General features: G+C 38.0%; 1 protein-coding gene across 1 annotated transcript; it reads right to left on the reverse strand.

Moving 5' to 3' along the window:
* Nucleotides 1–16: 16 nt before the first annotated feature.
* On the reverse strand, nt 17–15,517 carry LOC118742012 (rab3 GTPase-activating protein regulatory subunit-like). Its single transcript, XM_036473980.1, is given in 12 exon segments — nt 17–126; nt 3,160–3,324; nt 3,390–3,587; nt 3,658–3,928; nt 3,930–4,357; nt 12,585–12,993; nt 13,063–13,190; nt 13,264–13,480; nt 13,547–14,408; nt 14,477–14,817; nt 14,819–14,941; nt 15,507–15,517. Coding segments are annotated over 12 exon segments (3,165 nt in total). The 3' UTR covers nt 17–114.
* Between the last annotated feature and the right edge of the window lie 731 nt (nt 15,518–16,248).

A 16,248-nucleotide genomic window follows, 5' to 3' on the forward strand; every position in this document is an offset into this window, starting at 1 on the left:
AAATTTTCAACTCATTACAAGTCATTAAACATTATGCATATTTCTTATGAGCTATATAGTTAGTTAAAAAAAAGAATTGTGCATAATTTTCATAGGTAAATGTTACACTCTAACTTACTCTTGTAAGTTGTTGTCTAAACGTAAGCGTCTTCATAGTCCATTTAAGGAAATTGCTGCCGTTGCACGTCAGAATAATCTTCCGACGGACTTAATTAATTTATTCTCTCCGTGTCCTCCAGCATCAGAATCCTCAGCCTCAAAAGACCGTGTAACGAAATCTGCTTCGGATAATAAAGAGCTTGAAGTATCTTCCCCTTCCCCCATTGAAGTGGTGGCATCATCTTCAAAGCCTCCACCGCCTTCCCTATCCTCAACTACTAACGCAGAAACTCAACCCCCTCCACCGGTTGTCCAGTCTGATACGAGGAAACTAGTTGTGGTTCCTCCAAAGAAGTCAATCTTTGTTTCTAGATTTTCGAGAGACACTACCGAGACGATATAAAGCTTTACATCTCATCAAAAATCACAGCTGTCGACTTAAGCATCAGAAAATTTAATTTTAATTACGAAAGAAATATTTCTTCATTTAAAATTGACGTAAATTTAGATAATTTTATGCGCTGCTTAGTAGTTCTTTTTGGCCCCCCGGAGCTTTCGTTCGTGAATTCGAATATAGGCCCAAAAAAGTAAATAACTTAGCTAATATTCCCCGTCATAACACTGAATCAAAAAACTAATTATTAAATCTGCTTTAAGTGTGATCCCCTAGTTTTGACCGAAGATGTCTACCACCCTGCTATGGAGGTATCTTACGAAGTTATACATAAGTGATGGTCAAAATTGCAGTACCCAAGCATACGAGCCAAATATTCGCTTTGATTTTTCGAAAGCCAACTTTAAAATGCTTAGCAAAGAACTGTCTAAATTGTCGTGGCCTATATTTAAAGAAAATATTGAACAAAGCGTTGCACTTTTTAACTTTACTTTACATAAATTATTTGAAAAGCATGTGCCTAAACGTATGTATGTTCCTGAAGAGCAAACACAGTTATGGTTCACTAAAGAACTGAGAAATTTGAAAAACAGAAAGTTGCGTTATTTTAGATTACACAAAAAAACCGGTTTACACTCATACTATGTAAAGTACTCACTTTACTCACATAAGTTTTTTGAATTAAACAAAAAGTGTTATAAAGCTTACTTGTGTAAAATGAAACGGCGTATAATATATAACCCCAAATCATTTTATGACTTCGTAAATTCCAAGCGAAATGTACGTGGGTTTCCTTCCGCCATGAAGTATCAAAATACCGTCTCTAGTGATAATCAAACAATTTCTAACATGTTCGCTCAGTTTTTTAAATCCAATTATTCCATTAACTCACATGCTAACATTGACTATCCTTTTAAACTATGTCCAATGAACTCAATAAATATCCCAGTAGTATCTCCCGATGATGTAGTAGTTTATCTGCAATCCTTAAAGCGGTCCTTCAGTTATGGTCCTGACCAGATCCCTACTTGTATTCTTATAAATTGTTCTGATTATCTCTATGAGCCGTTAACAGCGTTATTTAATTTATCTCTTAAAGAGGGCGTTTTTCCAACTATATGGAAAGAATCGTTCAAAACCCCGTTACATAAAAGCGGTAGCAGATCTTCAGTGGAGAACTACCGGGGAATAGCTAAGCTTTCTGCAATTCCTAAATTATTTGAAGCAATTATAACAAATCAGTTGACGCATTCTATCTCTTCTAGCATTTCATATAGTCATGGATTTTGCAAGGGCAAATCAACTTCTACAAATTTACTCGAATTAACATCCTACATCTCAAAAGAATTTAGTGAAAGCAAAACTGTTGATGTTATATATACTGACTTCAGTAAAGCATTTGACAAAGTGTGCCATTCGTTGCTCATCTACAAACTTGATCTTCTTGGTCTTCCACCTTATTTTCTACGTTGGATCTCTTCATACCTCTATGATAGATCACAAAGGGTAATGTTTAAAAATACTATCTCTGACGTCATTGATGTTACTTCAGGAGTCCCTCAAGGTAGCCACCTGGGCCCGGATCTGTTCTTGCTTTTTATAAACGATATTTCTACAGATATAAAATTTTCCAAAATTTGAATGTATGCAGATGATGTAAAGCTTTATAAATCGTACGTTTCAATTAAAGAAAGGTCTTTGCTACAATCAGACTTAGACAGCATGGCTTACTGGTGTCAAGTAAATATCATGCCTCTAAATCTTAAGAAATGTAAAGTAATGAGCTTCTCGCGAAGAGCTGTTCATCCCACTTCTTATACAATAGGTAACCATAACCTGGAACAGGTATACAATTTAGTGGACCTTGGTATCACAATGGATCCTAAGCTTAATTTTAATCTTCATATTAATGTGACAGTCAACAAGGCTAAAGGTGTACTTGCATTTGTGAAACGATGGTCAAAAGAATTTTGTGACCCTTATGTCACTAAAACCCTGTTTACAACATTAGTTAGGCCAATTCTGGAATACGGTTGGGTGGTTTGGAATCACAAGGTATCAAATTTACTCAGACAAGATAGAATCAATTCAAAAACAATTCCTACTTTTTGCTTTACGAATTTTCCGTTGGGATTCTCAATATAACCTTCCATCTTATACGAGCCGATTAAAACTTATTAATCTTCCTACTGCCGCAGGCAAATGCTTGGTACAATTTTTATAGTTAAATTACTAACAGGCTCAATTTCAAGTCCGCTTCTTCTTGGCGCAGTTAGCCTTAATGTTCCCTCCCGGGTATCAAGACACTTTTGCCCTCTATTTCTGAAAGCTTGTAAAACTAATTTTGAATTGCACCACCCACTCCGTTGCTTATGCCAGGATTTTAACTCTCATTCCAGCACGTTTGATATATCAGATCCGCTTTTCAGCATTAAGAAATCGATACTGTCCTCTCTCAATAAATGAATCATTAAAATAAAGACATAAAATCGGCTGATGAATTTAGTTCTGTAGCTGAACAGTTTTAGATCTCGACACTTAACAAACTCCTGCCTATCGTGACTTGGCGCAAAAATTGAAAATACTGGTTCCGTACGTCATGCGGACTGCGCCCCTCGTGCGGATGGGCGGGAATGGAGGGTAAAAACCGTTGGGATATTATTAAATAAAGAACACGCATCAAACATTTGGCCGGCAATATGTAGATAATTGGTTGGCTCTTTCTGCGAGAGTAAATGGAAGCAGTGTGTCACTAATTTTTTTAAAGCAATGATATTAATCTCATCCCCGTCAGTAGCGGATATTTGAATGTATCCACTCGGTGCATCGCGCTATTGTATGTAGTAAAAAAAAAATTTATAAATAGCATAGATATAAAAAAGTGTGTCTCACATACCAGTCTATCGAGAAAATGCAAAAGCACATGACCCACAGACGCAATTTTCATGTAGGCATCGCGCGATGCCTTCGCAATCAAATTTATGCGCCGGCCCGCTACCTCCAGAAGCAAACGTGCAATATGTTCATCGTCGCGCAACTCTTTTAACAGCGGCTCACCGTGAACGTCGTAACCATGCGCGTACATTTCCACTACCTGCATTAAAAAAAAAAAAAAACAATTTTTGTAATGTTATACAGGTGATTTAGCAAAACCAAACACTAACTTGTTGACGTATAAGCACCGTTTTCTTCAACTTCCAACTTTCTGCCAATGCCATAATCTTCTTCATACACTCCTCATGCTCTAGCACGTACAACTGCTCCAAGTCTTCGCGTATTAAGTCCATTGAGGCAGTAATTACTTTGCATAAGAAATGCTCACGTTGCTGTTGCAACACCAAATCCGTTTCTGGCAGCTCAAAAGGCAGCTCTTTATTGATATCACTGAAGAAAGCCTTATTTGCCATGGCATCGAATACATTTGTAAATGGGCTTAAAATGTAATACAGCGCATAACTCATAGTGCAATTGTAACAACTCTTCAATAGCATTGTGCTGTTGCAACGCAAGATACTGCAGAGGCAGCTGACCATCCGTGAGCGACTCCTCGAACTTCAATTCACGGCTATTGTGGTCGAGTGAACTGCTGAAATGTTCTAAAAATTGTAAACTTAATTCGAGAAATTCAGGCACTAAAGCGGCAGACATTTCGATATCCTGTTGGCACATTTTATCCTTCGGCAAACGACCCGCCTTTTGTATTAGTTTCATAGTCGATTGCAGTGGATACTTAAGGGTGGCATTCCAAAGCATACAACAAATGCCATGCTTCAACGCATAATCTACCGGCTTGAAGTTGGACATGCATGTGAGTGCAGCGCGCATATATTGCAAGCATGGTAAATTTTTACTCCAATGTACCATATACTGTAGGGCGGGTCGATTTAAAAATCGCTCATTGCTCTGTGAAAATCGTATTCTGGGGATCAAAATAAGAAACTTTGCCGAAGGAACCATACCTCTAAGACGAATTCTGATGTCCCCCACTTTGGGTCGAACTTTTGGGTAGGGGCAAATTTTGAAAAATCCCACTTTGACCCATTTAGAGTGCTCCAATCGAGTCCAAATGTATGACCGACCCCCACTAACTTTGGACGGCCGATCCACCCATGCCAGTGGCCCCCTGGAACTCCCCTGGGGGGTTCCCCATACAATCATTTCAAAAAATCACCATTTTTGGCCTTTACATGAAAAAATCAGCTAAATGGCTGTTTATTTTTATTTATTTATTTATAATATTTATTATTTATTTATAATAATATCTATTTTTTCTCTTAAGAAATTTATTTAGTCAGAACATATGTAAATGAAAAAATTAATTTAAGTGAGTTATAGAAAAGAAACTAAAAAAAATTATTGTTTGAAGTCTTTTTTACTTTCAAGTCTGGGCAATTTCGCACGGCTCTCTAATGTCGTCGCCATAACAGCCTCTACATTTTCCGGTATAACCCGTTTGGAAACGCTAGCTAGCAATTGAACATGTCGTTCCGTTCCTTGTATATGTGATGGAATTTTTGGATCATTAAACGGTGGATCATCTTGATTTAAATATTCCTTCAATGTATCGTACGGAATGCTTCGCGTGCATGGTGGTTCAAATACGATATTTATATCATTCAAATTGATCATTTCCGTATAACTTGTGCAATTAAAGTTTATATCTGGTTTTTATAAACTCTAAGTTCCATTGGCTCGTCAACATCGGTTCGATAGCGTAGAATTTTCTTGATGGCACAGTCGCGCTTTTCTTTGCTATCATCAAACAACATTGATAACAAGATATTTTCCGAATGCGCATAATATGAATTATCTTTAATTACTTGATTGACAATTTTGCGTAAACGAGGTTCTAGAAATCGTGACCAACCAATGAACTTGAAAAATAATGCACTGCCGTACACGACAGAGCTGTAATACTTGATATTGAAGTACATTGGCACATAACATTTAATTATAAATTCAGCCAGAATTCTTAAATTTGCATCTGGATTTTCCGTTGTCACATATAATCGCAATAATCTAGCGGCCTTGGTGAACCACCGAGAATGTACAATTTTCCCTGGTTTGATGTTAGCCAGATCCACCGGAACCACGCCGCTAGAAATTGCATGGGCCATGTCGTATAAGTACTTCGAATCGGTGGAAAATTCCATTTTTTCTGGAGCAGGGGGCATATTTTGCAACTCAATTTTCTGGAAGCCGTCCACCACCTGAAAATATATAATAATAAAATAATTAAAAATGGTTGACAATTATAATAAATGAGTGATAGCAATAACTTACCGGAAGAGTTTCACAAGTTTCGATTTGACGGCTCAGTTTTCCGGTTGCCGATCTTGGTCCAGTGCTGGTTGATTTATCCAAAGCTTCAAACAAATGCCGAAACGGAAGTTCGTTGAAGTGTAGAAGGCAAACGAACCAATGCAATGGTCTTTTTAACAGCAATTCGAATCGTCGTATAATTCCACCGTGTGGGCCAGTGTTTGTTGGCTCACCGTCAGTGCATATTCCAATTAATGCATCCAGTGATATATTTTTATCGTTGAAAAAACCATTTAATTTGGTTGTTTTGTATTCAGCGGTTTCATGTTCCAGTCTTACGCAACCAATCAATTCAGAATTGGGTTCTCTCAAAATAACAAGATGATGATTTTATCTATCGTTAAAGTATCATCTTTTCTGCCATCGAATGAAAACGCTAACAAATTGGTATCATCTAACCGTTTGCGAAGCACTTCTTGTCTGCATTTTTCTTTTTCTCTGCGAACTTTCGATTTATCCATGATGAGAGGTTTCCCATGCTTATCTTTAATTTTAAAATCTTGCAAAAGAGCGGTCCCCAATGCTGATGCTACTTTGTCAGGCACACCAAATCTGTCACATACCAAGGCAAAGTTAAAACAATCGTATCTCTCTGTGTATTGTGAACTTGTGCTTCTATCCATATCTTCTTGAACCGGTGGCGGTGCGTATGTTGAATCATCGGGATCTTGGTATGTTGGCATTGATGACATAGACGTTGCTCCTTGCTCTTCAGTTTCCATTACAAATGCATCCATTGTTAGTCTTCTCTGATTATGTTGATCGTGCATGAACTCTTTGAGGCGTTCGGGAACCCAGCCGCATGCACATGGAGCTGCCTCCAAATCGCATTTACATGTTCCAATGTAAAAAATTGTTTCCAGAGATTTTACATACTCTGTAAATTGTTGGGTGTTGTTTCTTCTCTTGATTTGCTCTTGATACTTATCAAGCAATTTATTAAATACACTTTTTTTCAGCATTATTTCCATACCAAGTTTTTCCCAAATTCCAATCAACTTATCTTGTACTTGAATAGTGAATGATTTATGGGAAAACTTTTTTTGTTCTGTTTTAGCACGTTCGCTTAAGTAAAAATAATATCTCAAGATATCCAGATGGGTTGGTAAATTAAGATCAGTTAAATCAGTAGACACACCAAAAACAGTAACATCATGCTTGGGTATATGACTCATTGGGTTTTCGATAGTTGTTGATGTAGTTGCTTCATCTTGCGGTGTAGAGGATGGTGGATTCATTGTAAACTTTTTGATTTGGAATGGTCACTTCACTTATTATTTTTTTTTTGAAATATTTTTTTATCTGAAATTAGCACTTCACACTTTGAGTTCTTCACAACGACTTAATGCATTCACAAAAACTGTTGCGTTATATATGGTCTACGAGACGAGGTAATAAGAATGAAATGGTAATTTCAATTCTACCTGCTGTGTCTTGTGGTGGCTTTAAAAAAACAACACAAGCAATTTTACGATCTCCAATTGTGTCAAAGTGATACCTTCATTGTTTAAAAGGGTTGCGGTGCATTCCAGTGATACCTTAATTGTTAAAATGGTTACAAAAAACGCGCATTTCTCAAGAAGGTGCCTTAAAATACCCACAAAAAGGGTTGTAAAAACAACCTTCATTTCTTAAGTAGGTGCTATAAAAAAACTACACAAGTACGTTTACGACATGCAGCTGTGTCTTAAAAAACGCACACAAGCAATTTTCCGATTTGCAATTGTGTCACAGTGATACCTTCATTTTTTAAAACGGTTGAATAAAAAACCCACACAACTATGTTTACGACATGCAAATGCATCACAGTGATGCCTTGGTTTTAAAAGGGTTGTAAAAACGCTAATTTCTAATAATTTTTTTAATTTCTTTTCTATTTGTCGGGTTTTTGGTATTTATTTATTTTTTTCGTGACGTTTGCACGTTTATTTGTACACGGGTAAAATAATATATAATTTATGTAAATGAGGCGCTTAGAACTAATTTAATATATTGCGATTATGTATACGACGATCCGCTCATGACGGCGTTTGACAACCAACTCCACTTACTGTTGTGGGCGTTGCCACAGTGTAAGTCGGATGATAATGCTGCCACATTTATAGTTGTGTGGTGATGCCCAACATCCCCCTCCGTTAGACAAAACAATTGGGTCGTCTACGGGTTCTGTTTGATCTGCGTAGCACTGGACGTTGTTCATCTCCCATCTGTCGTGATGCAGTACGTTGTTGCTGGGAGGAAGTGAGATGGTGCGTAGGCTTAATATCTTCGAAAATTTCTGGTTCACGCGCCATGTCATCTTCGATGAATCGTTTACGACGTTGATTTTCATGGGAACGAATCAAGTCTTTACGTCGTGCTGTCTTGATTAAGATGTTGTACACTACTTTCCCCAACTCTTTCGATTACTTCGCCTGGTGACCAGTATTGTTTGTTGTTGTGATAAATTTTTACAAATACTTTATCACCTTTACTAAATTCACGTGTTAACGCGCCGTGTTTTTTATTGAACGCGTTTTCCATCGTAGTGTTTTTGTTTTTCAAAAATGGTTCGTGACTTTTTAGGGCATCGAGGGGTGTAGACAACTTTCTCCCAATGAAACATTCTGGTATTGACCATGAACTAAGGGTTGCTTTTGTTGGAGATTTGGATACGCTTGCGCAGTTTGAACAATGTTTTACGAAATTTTCGATTTGTGCGTCAATTTTTGGCCAGTAAACGTACGAGCGTGCTAGAGATTTCATACGTTTGCTTCCTTGGTGTCCTTTATGGATTTGCTTAAGAATTCGTTGTTGAAATTTTAATGGAATTACAAATCTGTCTAAATACATGAGGCAATCATTAATGCTGCGTATAGCGTCTCTGCGATTGTAAAATGCTTGTACATCAGTAGGAAGGTTTTTAGCTGATGTTGGCCAGCCATGTTGTACGTATTCGTTGACCTTCTGTAACGTAGTGTCAGACTTGGTTACTGCTCGAATCATATTGAATGTTACTGGAAGACTTTTGATGTTTTCTTGTAATATAGCTGACACTTCGTTTTCCACTAATACTTGCGCTACTACAAATTCTTCATCGTGTTTTTTGTGTTTATCAATGAGACGTGAGAGAACATCGACATTTCCGAACTCCGTTGTTTTGACATACTGAATGTTGAAATCGTAACTCATCAAAACTAATGCCCATCGTTGTAAACGATTTGCTGTGTGAGTTGGAATACCTTTCTTTGATCCGAAAATGGCAAGTAAGGGTTTGTGGTCGGTTAAAAGCGTGAATTTGCGACCATAGATCATTCTATGGAACTTAGTGCAGGCGTAGACTAAGGCTAAAGCTTCTTTTTCGATTTGGCTATATTTTTGCTCTGTAGCTGTGAGAGTACGCGAATTATGATGTACCACTTTGTTTGCTCCATTTTGCATTTTATGAAAAATTTGTGCTCCGATTCCGACTGTAGACGCATCAGCTGCCACAAATATTGGTAATGAAGGATCGTAATGCGTAAGTAACAAATCCGACTGAAGAATTGTTTTAAATTCGGTGAGTGCTTTTTCACAATTGTTGTTCCAGATCCATTTAGCATCAAGTTTGAGTAACTCATCTAATGGATGACGTAGTTGACTCATGCGAGGAATGAATTTTCCGTAATAATTTATTGCTCCTAAAAACGATCGTAGCTCCGAAACATTTGTTGGTCGTGGCATGTTCCGAATAGCGACAATTTTTGCTGGATCAGGATGAATACCATCACTGTCTATTATGTGACCGAGGTATTTGATTGTTGTTCTAAAAATTTCACATTTAGACCAATTTATTCTAAGGTTGTGCTCTTGGAAGCGTTTCATTACTTGCATAACTAAATCGTAGTTTTGCTCTGGTGTAGACGTTGCAATGATGATGTCGTCCAAATAGGCTATAGCTCCGTCTAATCCAGAAAGAACGGTTTCCATAGCTTTTTGAAATGCGCCTGGTGCTGAAGTTACACCTGGTGGAAGGCGGTTGAACTGAAATAATCCTTTATGCGTGTTGATAGTGAGCATCTTCTTTGACACGTCGTCTATCTCAAACTGTAGATAAGCGTCCGATAAGTCAATTTTGCTGAAAACTTTGCATTTTGACATTTTTGCAAAAATTTCATCTGCGTGTGGAGCGGATATAAATTTGGCTCCATACAGTCATTTAACCCGGTGGAGTAATCTGCACAAATTCGAATATGTTTATTCGGTTTACGTACAACTATCGGTGCTGCCCACTCTGAGTGCGTGATTGGCGTGATGATATCAGCTTCTTGTAGACGGTTTAACTCTTTCTCTACTGCTGAAAGTGCTGCATACGGAACCGGTCGTTTTGGCCTGAAAACTGGAGTTGAGTTTTGTTTAACTTCCAAGTTAACCTTAAATTTAGTGCAATGTCCTGTAGAATTTTGTACCACCGTTGGAAACTGCTTGTTAATAGCCGTGAAAAGTTCATCTTTGTTGATTTTAAAAGCTTCATTTTTATTTGCTGCTGCTGTAACTGTGTTGCAGATTGAACTTATGGGTTTGTCCCAGTATCCAAATTTGTTAATCAAGTCGATTCCAAAAACATTTAGATTTGGAAGACTAGATACGAAAATGCTGCTCTTATGTGAGACCTCTTTATGTTGTATTGTTGGACTAAATTCACCGATAATAGGAATGCGTTGCTTCAGTGCACAAGATGCAACCCGACTGGATTGATACAATTTTGGGCTGCCAAGCTTTTCCCAATTTCCTCTCGATATAATTGTGATGTCGGCTGCTGTGTCAAATTGTAATTTTAGCTTATTTGACTTTATTTCTACCGTGATATACTTTCGTTGGGGCATATGATTGTGTACGCAATTGACTCTCGCTGTAGCTGCGATGACTTTCGTACGAAAATTCTTCTTGTGTGTTGGAACGGCGAAAACTACCTGATGAGCGCTGATTTGATACGCGCTGTGTATTTTTGTTCGATGATTGTGAGCTGCAACATGAGCAATACCAATCTCTGTGACCTATTTTGCCGCAATCTTTGCACTTGTTATGAGCGTATGTGCAATCTTTGACGAAATGTAATTCTCCGCATTGCCAACATGGGCGTCTAGGTTTGACCTGCTGCTGGTTTGAGTAACGCGGATGTATGGAGATCTTTCCCCTGTTTTCGCCTTGCTGCTTTTTGTGCAATGAAACGGCGTTGATCGTACTAAAATTATTTCTTTTTACAAGCTGCTCAAGAGATATACCGGGGTTTGTGTCAATTAGTGGAAGTAACTTACTGCGGATATCTGCTTTTTCTGGCGATCGCAATCCGATAACGAATATTAGGCTCTTCAATTCGGCACTGCTTATTTGACCATGTATGAAATTTTCACATAATTTGTTGACACGGCTGGAGTATGTCACGAAATCTTCACTGTCGTCCATGGTGTTTTGCAAACATTTGTAGCGCATGCTGAAAAGTGATTCGTGCCTGTCGAATAATGATTGAAGTTGCTTTACAGTGTTGCTAAAGTTGAGTTCTTTCGGCTTCTTCGGTAGTATAAAATCTGCATATCGTTCATACACTGGTAGACTGAGTTTGCGCAATAGTATGCTTGTTTTCTGGGAGTCTGATAGCGACTGAGCATCAGTTGTAAAATGTTCCTCATAGCGGCTGTACCAACTCGTAAAAATTTGGTTTGAATCTGGGTCATAACGAAACTCTTGAATGTTTTTACATATTACATCCATCAACGTTTCTTGCTGACCGCTTGGAACGTGCTGTTGTGGTGCACTTGTAAAATTTGATTGCGCTTGGAGGATTCTTGTTAACTTTTCGATGCTATCTTGTTGTTGTGCAGCCGCCTCTTGCTGCTGAATTAGAATTTTTGAAACCACGCTTTCTAATGCCGTTTGCTGGAGCGCTAGGGCTTTGCTGGAAAAATTTTATTTTCTCCAGCTTCGAGGTCTTGTGGAAAATTTCCGTATACCGATTTCTTTGCGTGAAAAGTGCTTCCTTTTGCGATTAAATACGAACGCGAATAATTTTTTTTTTGCGTTTTTAGATTTGCTCGCGTGAAGACTTTAAAATCCTCGTCGCCACTGTCGGGTTTTTGGTATTTATTTATTTTTTTCGTGACGTTTGCACGTTTATTTGTACACGGGTAAAATAATATATAATTTATGTAAATGAGGCGCTTAGAACTAATATTATTATTATTATTGCGATTATGTATACGACGATCCGCTCATGACGGCGTTTGACAACCAACTCCACTTACTGTTGTGGGCGTTGCCACAGTGTAAGTCGGATGATAATGCTGCCACATTTATGCCCAACACTATTACTAAGTTAAATTCATTTTTTCATTTACATATGTTCTGACTAAATAGATTTCTAAAGAGAAAAATAAACTCCAAAAAGAAAAAACATAGGCATTTCGCTGATTTTTTCATGTAAAGTGCAAAACCGGCGATTTTTTGAAATGTTTGTATGGTGAACCACCAGGGGGGTTCCAGGGGGTGTGCCACTGGCATCGGTGGGTCGGACCTCCAAAGTAAGTGGGGGTCGGTCATACATTTGGACTCGATTGGAGCACTCTAAATGGGTCAAAGTGGGATTTTTCAAAATTTGCCCCTACCCAAAAGTTCGACCCAAATTGGGGGACATCAGAATTCGTTTTAGAGGTATGGTTCCTTCGGCAAAGTTTCTTATTTTGATCCCTAGAATATGATTTTCACAGAGCAATGGGCGATTTTTTTGCCTCCCCACAAATCGACCCGGCCTAATATACTGCCATGACATAAGACTGAGCAGCATACCCGATTCCAAACTAAATGGAAAATGTTCGCGCAGAAGTGCCAATTTTTTTAATACTGGATCATCTGTGGACTCGACTGCTACCTTCTTGTCTGACAAGCATTGATCGCCCCCACCTACATTAATAGCTAACTCCTCGTTGTCTTCGATTGTATTCGTATTAGTTGGAGTCTGACTTCTCTCTTGCACACCAATCTCGTCTACTAGTACTACTTCGGTTTCAAGAATTTTCAAAGGATGTATGCGTGAGTTGATCAACCATTGGGCAGTAAGATCCGTGACAATGCCTTTGCCCCCGTTGACAATAAATTTTAAACTACAATGTGGTGGTTTATATGGTAGTTCGGGCATAACGGGTTCAGTACTTTGTATTGGATGCCTGAAATAATGTCAATAGTTTACGTATGCATCACAAAACTGTTCATATGTATACATTTTATGCACTTACTCTACAGTGGCGCCTAATATTGAAATATCTTCCAATTTACCGATGAGTAAACCCCATTGTGCTTGATCGTGTGAGATTTGTTCCCACTTTTCTTCTTCCTCTGCCTGCGAACCCTCGTCGCAAGAGCCCTTATAATTTTTAAAAAGAAAAAGATATTAAATAAAATATCAAACAATTCAATATCACAACTGTTTATCGTACTTCTTTAAAGCCCCGTCGAAGTTTGGCTGCCACTGACTTACACACAATGGCCGCAAGTAAGCCAAGTGATTTGGGACTTTCCAAAAGTATTTCACGCACATCCTGCCACCACTGTGAGATGGCATTGTATGCGTAGTCGTAGACACGATCGCCTGCTAATTCGCACAAAGCTTTTATCATAGCTGCCAGCCGTGTCATATCAGCAATAACTTCATCACTGAAAAGTAAGTAAATAGTGTTGTAAAGTTTAATAATACTAAACCTGCCTTCTAGCTGTACTTACCAGTTTTGATATCGGAATGGCTTCTCCATCCAAAAGTGTAGCGCTAAAACCATCAAATCTTCAGCAGGTATTTTGGCTTTAACCGCTGCCGATTTTAACTCTTCAAAGCACAAACCGCTTTCGAAAAATTCCCTAAAAAGCCGCCCACTTATATAGCCAAAGCTTTCGATTTTTTCGCGTAGGAGCGGTAATTTATCCTCAATATCAACTTGAAAAATGCTTAAAAAGTCAACAAAGTCACCATCTTCCTGACACCGCTCTTGAAACGTCACCCTTCCACTAAAATGAGCACCTTCGTCGATATCGCTTTGGGTTGGTTGTGCACATTTGTCGCCCAGTAATAAAACGACTTGGTTGATAGTTACCAAATCACAATCATCTAATTCTAAATAGTCATCGAATTCTGCTTCGCTTGGCCGCTTCATTGTTAAATAAAATTCTGCGAGCCGTTTGTAATTATCAACCACAATTTTAAAACTACCGTGCTCTGCATTTACGTCGCCGTCCTCCTCTTGCGTTTCTGTGCATAATGAGTCGGCAAAGGCGGATACAATTTTTTGAAATATATGGGGTTTTAACTGCTTATTTTTCTTTAACATCTCAAGGCATTGCTGGCGTACTTCGATCGTTTGAAAGCCTGCGGCTACTTGGGTAATTTCGTCCATGCTAGTAGAAGTTTCACCTTCTCGCAAAAGATTCTTGAGCTGACGAAACAAGTGTACATTGCGTGAAGTTTTCGAGTTGGTCTCACTTAGCGCAAAATGGAAGGGTATTTGCATCTCTTTGACGCTACTATCGCTGGGATCTAAAAACAAGCAATAATTCGGTGAGGATGATTTCACCTTCATGCCTGGTGGTACGCCTAAAAAATTAGACATGAAAACAAAGTAAATATATTCAGTTAGATATTTTTTTCTCCTCGTTACTCACCCATTAAACCATGTGTATTGTATGCTAATTGTCCATTTTTGGTAACCGTGAGTGCGGCAACTTTTGGACCATTTTGCAATGCCCAGATCTCCAAACAACCCAAACGTGGCGCATATATAACGAGAAACTGTGCTTTTCGATGTTGTGTTTGTACTCCTTTCAGTGAACGTTCTTTTACAGGCACAAACGCAAATTGAGCGTCTCGATAGCCCTTCCATACACGTAACGCTATTCCACGTTGCAGGTCGAAAAGAAGAAGACGATCTAAGTTATCAGTTACGACAGCCAGTCTACCATTTGGTGCGAGCGCAACAGTGAAGCCATCACGCTTTTTATCATATACGTGTACGCATCATTGATTCCTTTGCTATAGAAGGTGTATCTTCTTCTTTCCTCTCGGGCTGTCCAAATAATTTTCCCCAAACACTACGATAAGTCAAATCTAAGACACCTTTTGCTACATCACTTCATGGTACAATAAAAACAGGTAGAAGCCAAATTGACATCAAACCTACAAAAGTCAAAGTTTTCGGGAGAGTAAAAATAAAAATGAGCGTGTGTAAAGAAAAATAAAAAAATTACATTTCGCTGGTTGACGTTTTTAAGTAAATTTGAAGTTTTGTATTTATTTATTTATTTTCTTTAGTTAAAATTTGTTAATTTGTATGTTCTTTTCCATTTTTTTATACATTGAAAGTTTATATTTATAGTACCTGTTTTAATTTTGTATAATATACAAATGTATGTATAAAGCGATATATGTACTAGGCATAACGTTGGGCAATCAATAAAACGACGGAACACAAATAAGCGCGATCATTTATTAAGCTTTCACAACTTGATTTATGAGTTGCAGTGTTGTTGGAAGGACTTTCCGGCATAAGGGTCATAGGAAGAGCACTTGGCATCAAACGTGCCTTTCCTGTACCTCCTGGTGCATTTATGAAATCTGCTGCTTTAAAATGCTTAACGCACAGCAAGGCATTTCGCTGCAGCTCTACCCCAAAGCTGCTTTCCCAACGCTCCTTACGCCAAGGGCATTGAGGCACGTTAAAAAAATTAGTGATGTCTGCATTATATTTAACACCACATAAAAAACAACGCTTCAGGTGCTGCATTTTTAACACATACACTAAGTATAAACCGCACAACACTACAATAATGCAAATGTTAATTAAAATTTGTTTTTAACGAACATTCAAAAAAAACAAACGACATGACATTTTAAGCGTAACGAAATATAGGAAATAAAATAAAATCAAGTTGAAGTTTAACCGTAGATCGAGCTTAAAAAATAATTCATAAATGAAGCCATGTATCATTTTTGATACATACTATAGTTCATAGGAAAACCTGATTTATTACAAAATCTTACTTTAGAGTTTTAATATGTTTATTTTTATTGCTACATTATATGCAAGTATTTTTTAAGAGTTTACATGTTTAGGTGTTATTTATGCAATCTATGCAAACATTTTTGGCATGTTTGTCATTACAGCACGGCTTTTTACATGAAAAAGAGAATGACGAAGTCCACTTATTTTTGTTTTCTCCAGAATGAAAGCATTTTTGACACCTTGCGCGGTTTTTTTTCGCAGACTTATCAGTTTTTTGTTTTTTTTTTTATGGGCCAGCATCATTATCATTAATAACGGGGATATTCTTACTTGAGAGTTTCGAAAGCAGCGCCAGAGATAGTTCATTTCTTGGGCCTTGTTTACGTTATTCCATATAAGACTTTGCCAACGAAATTGCCAACTCATGCAGGAAAC

This window comes from Rhagoletis pomonella, unplaced genomic scaffold, assembly GCF_013731165.1.
Source record: "Rhagoletis pomonella isolate Grant_MI unplaced genomic scaffold, Rhpom_1.0 Rhpom_scaffold_00006, whole genome shotgun sequence".
Taxonomy (NCBI): domain Eukaryota; kingdom Metazoa; phylum Arthropoda; class Insecta; order Diptera; family Tephritidae; genus Rhagoletis; species Rhagoletis pomonella.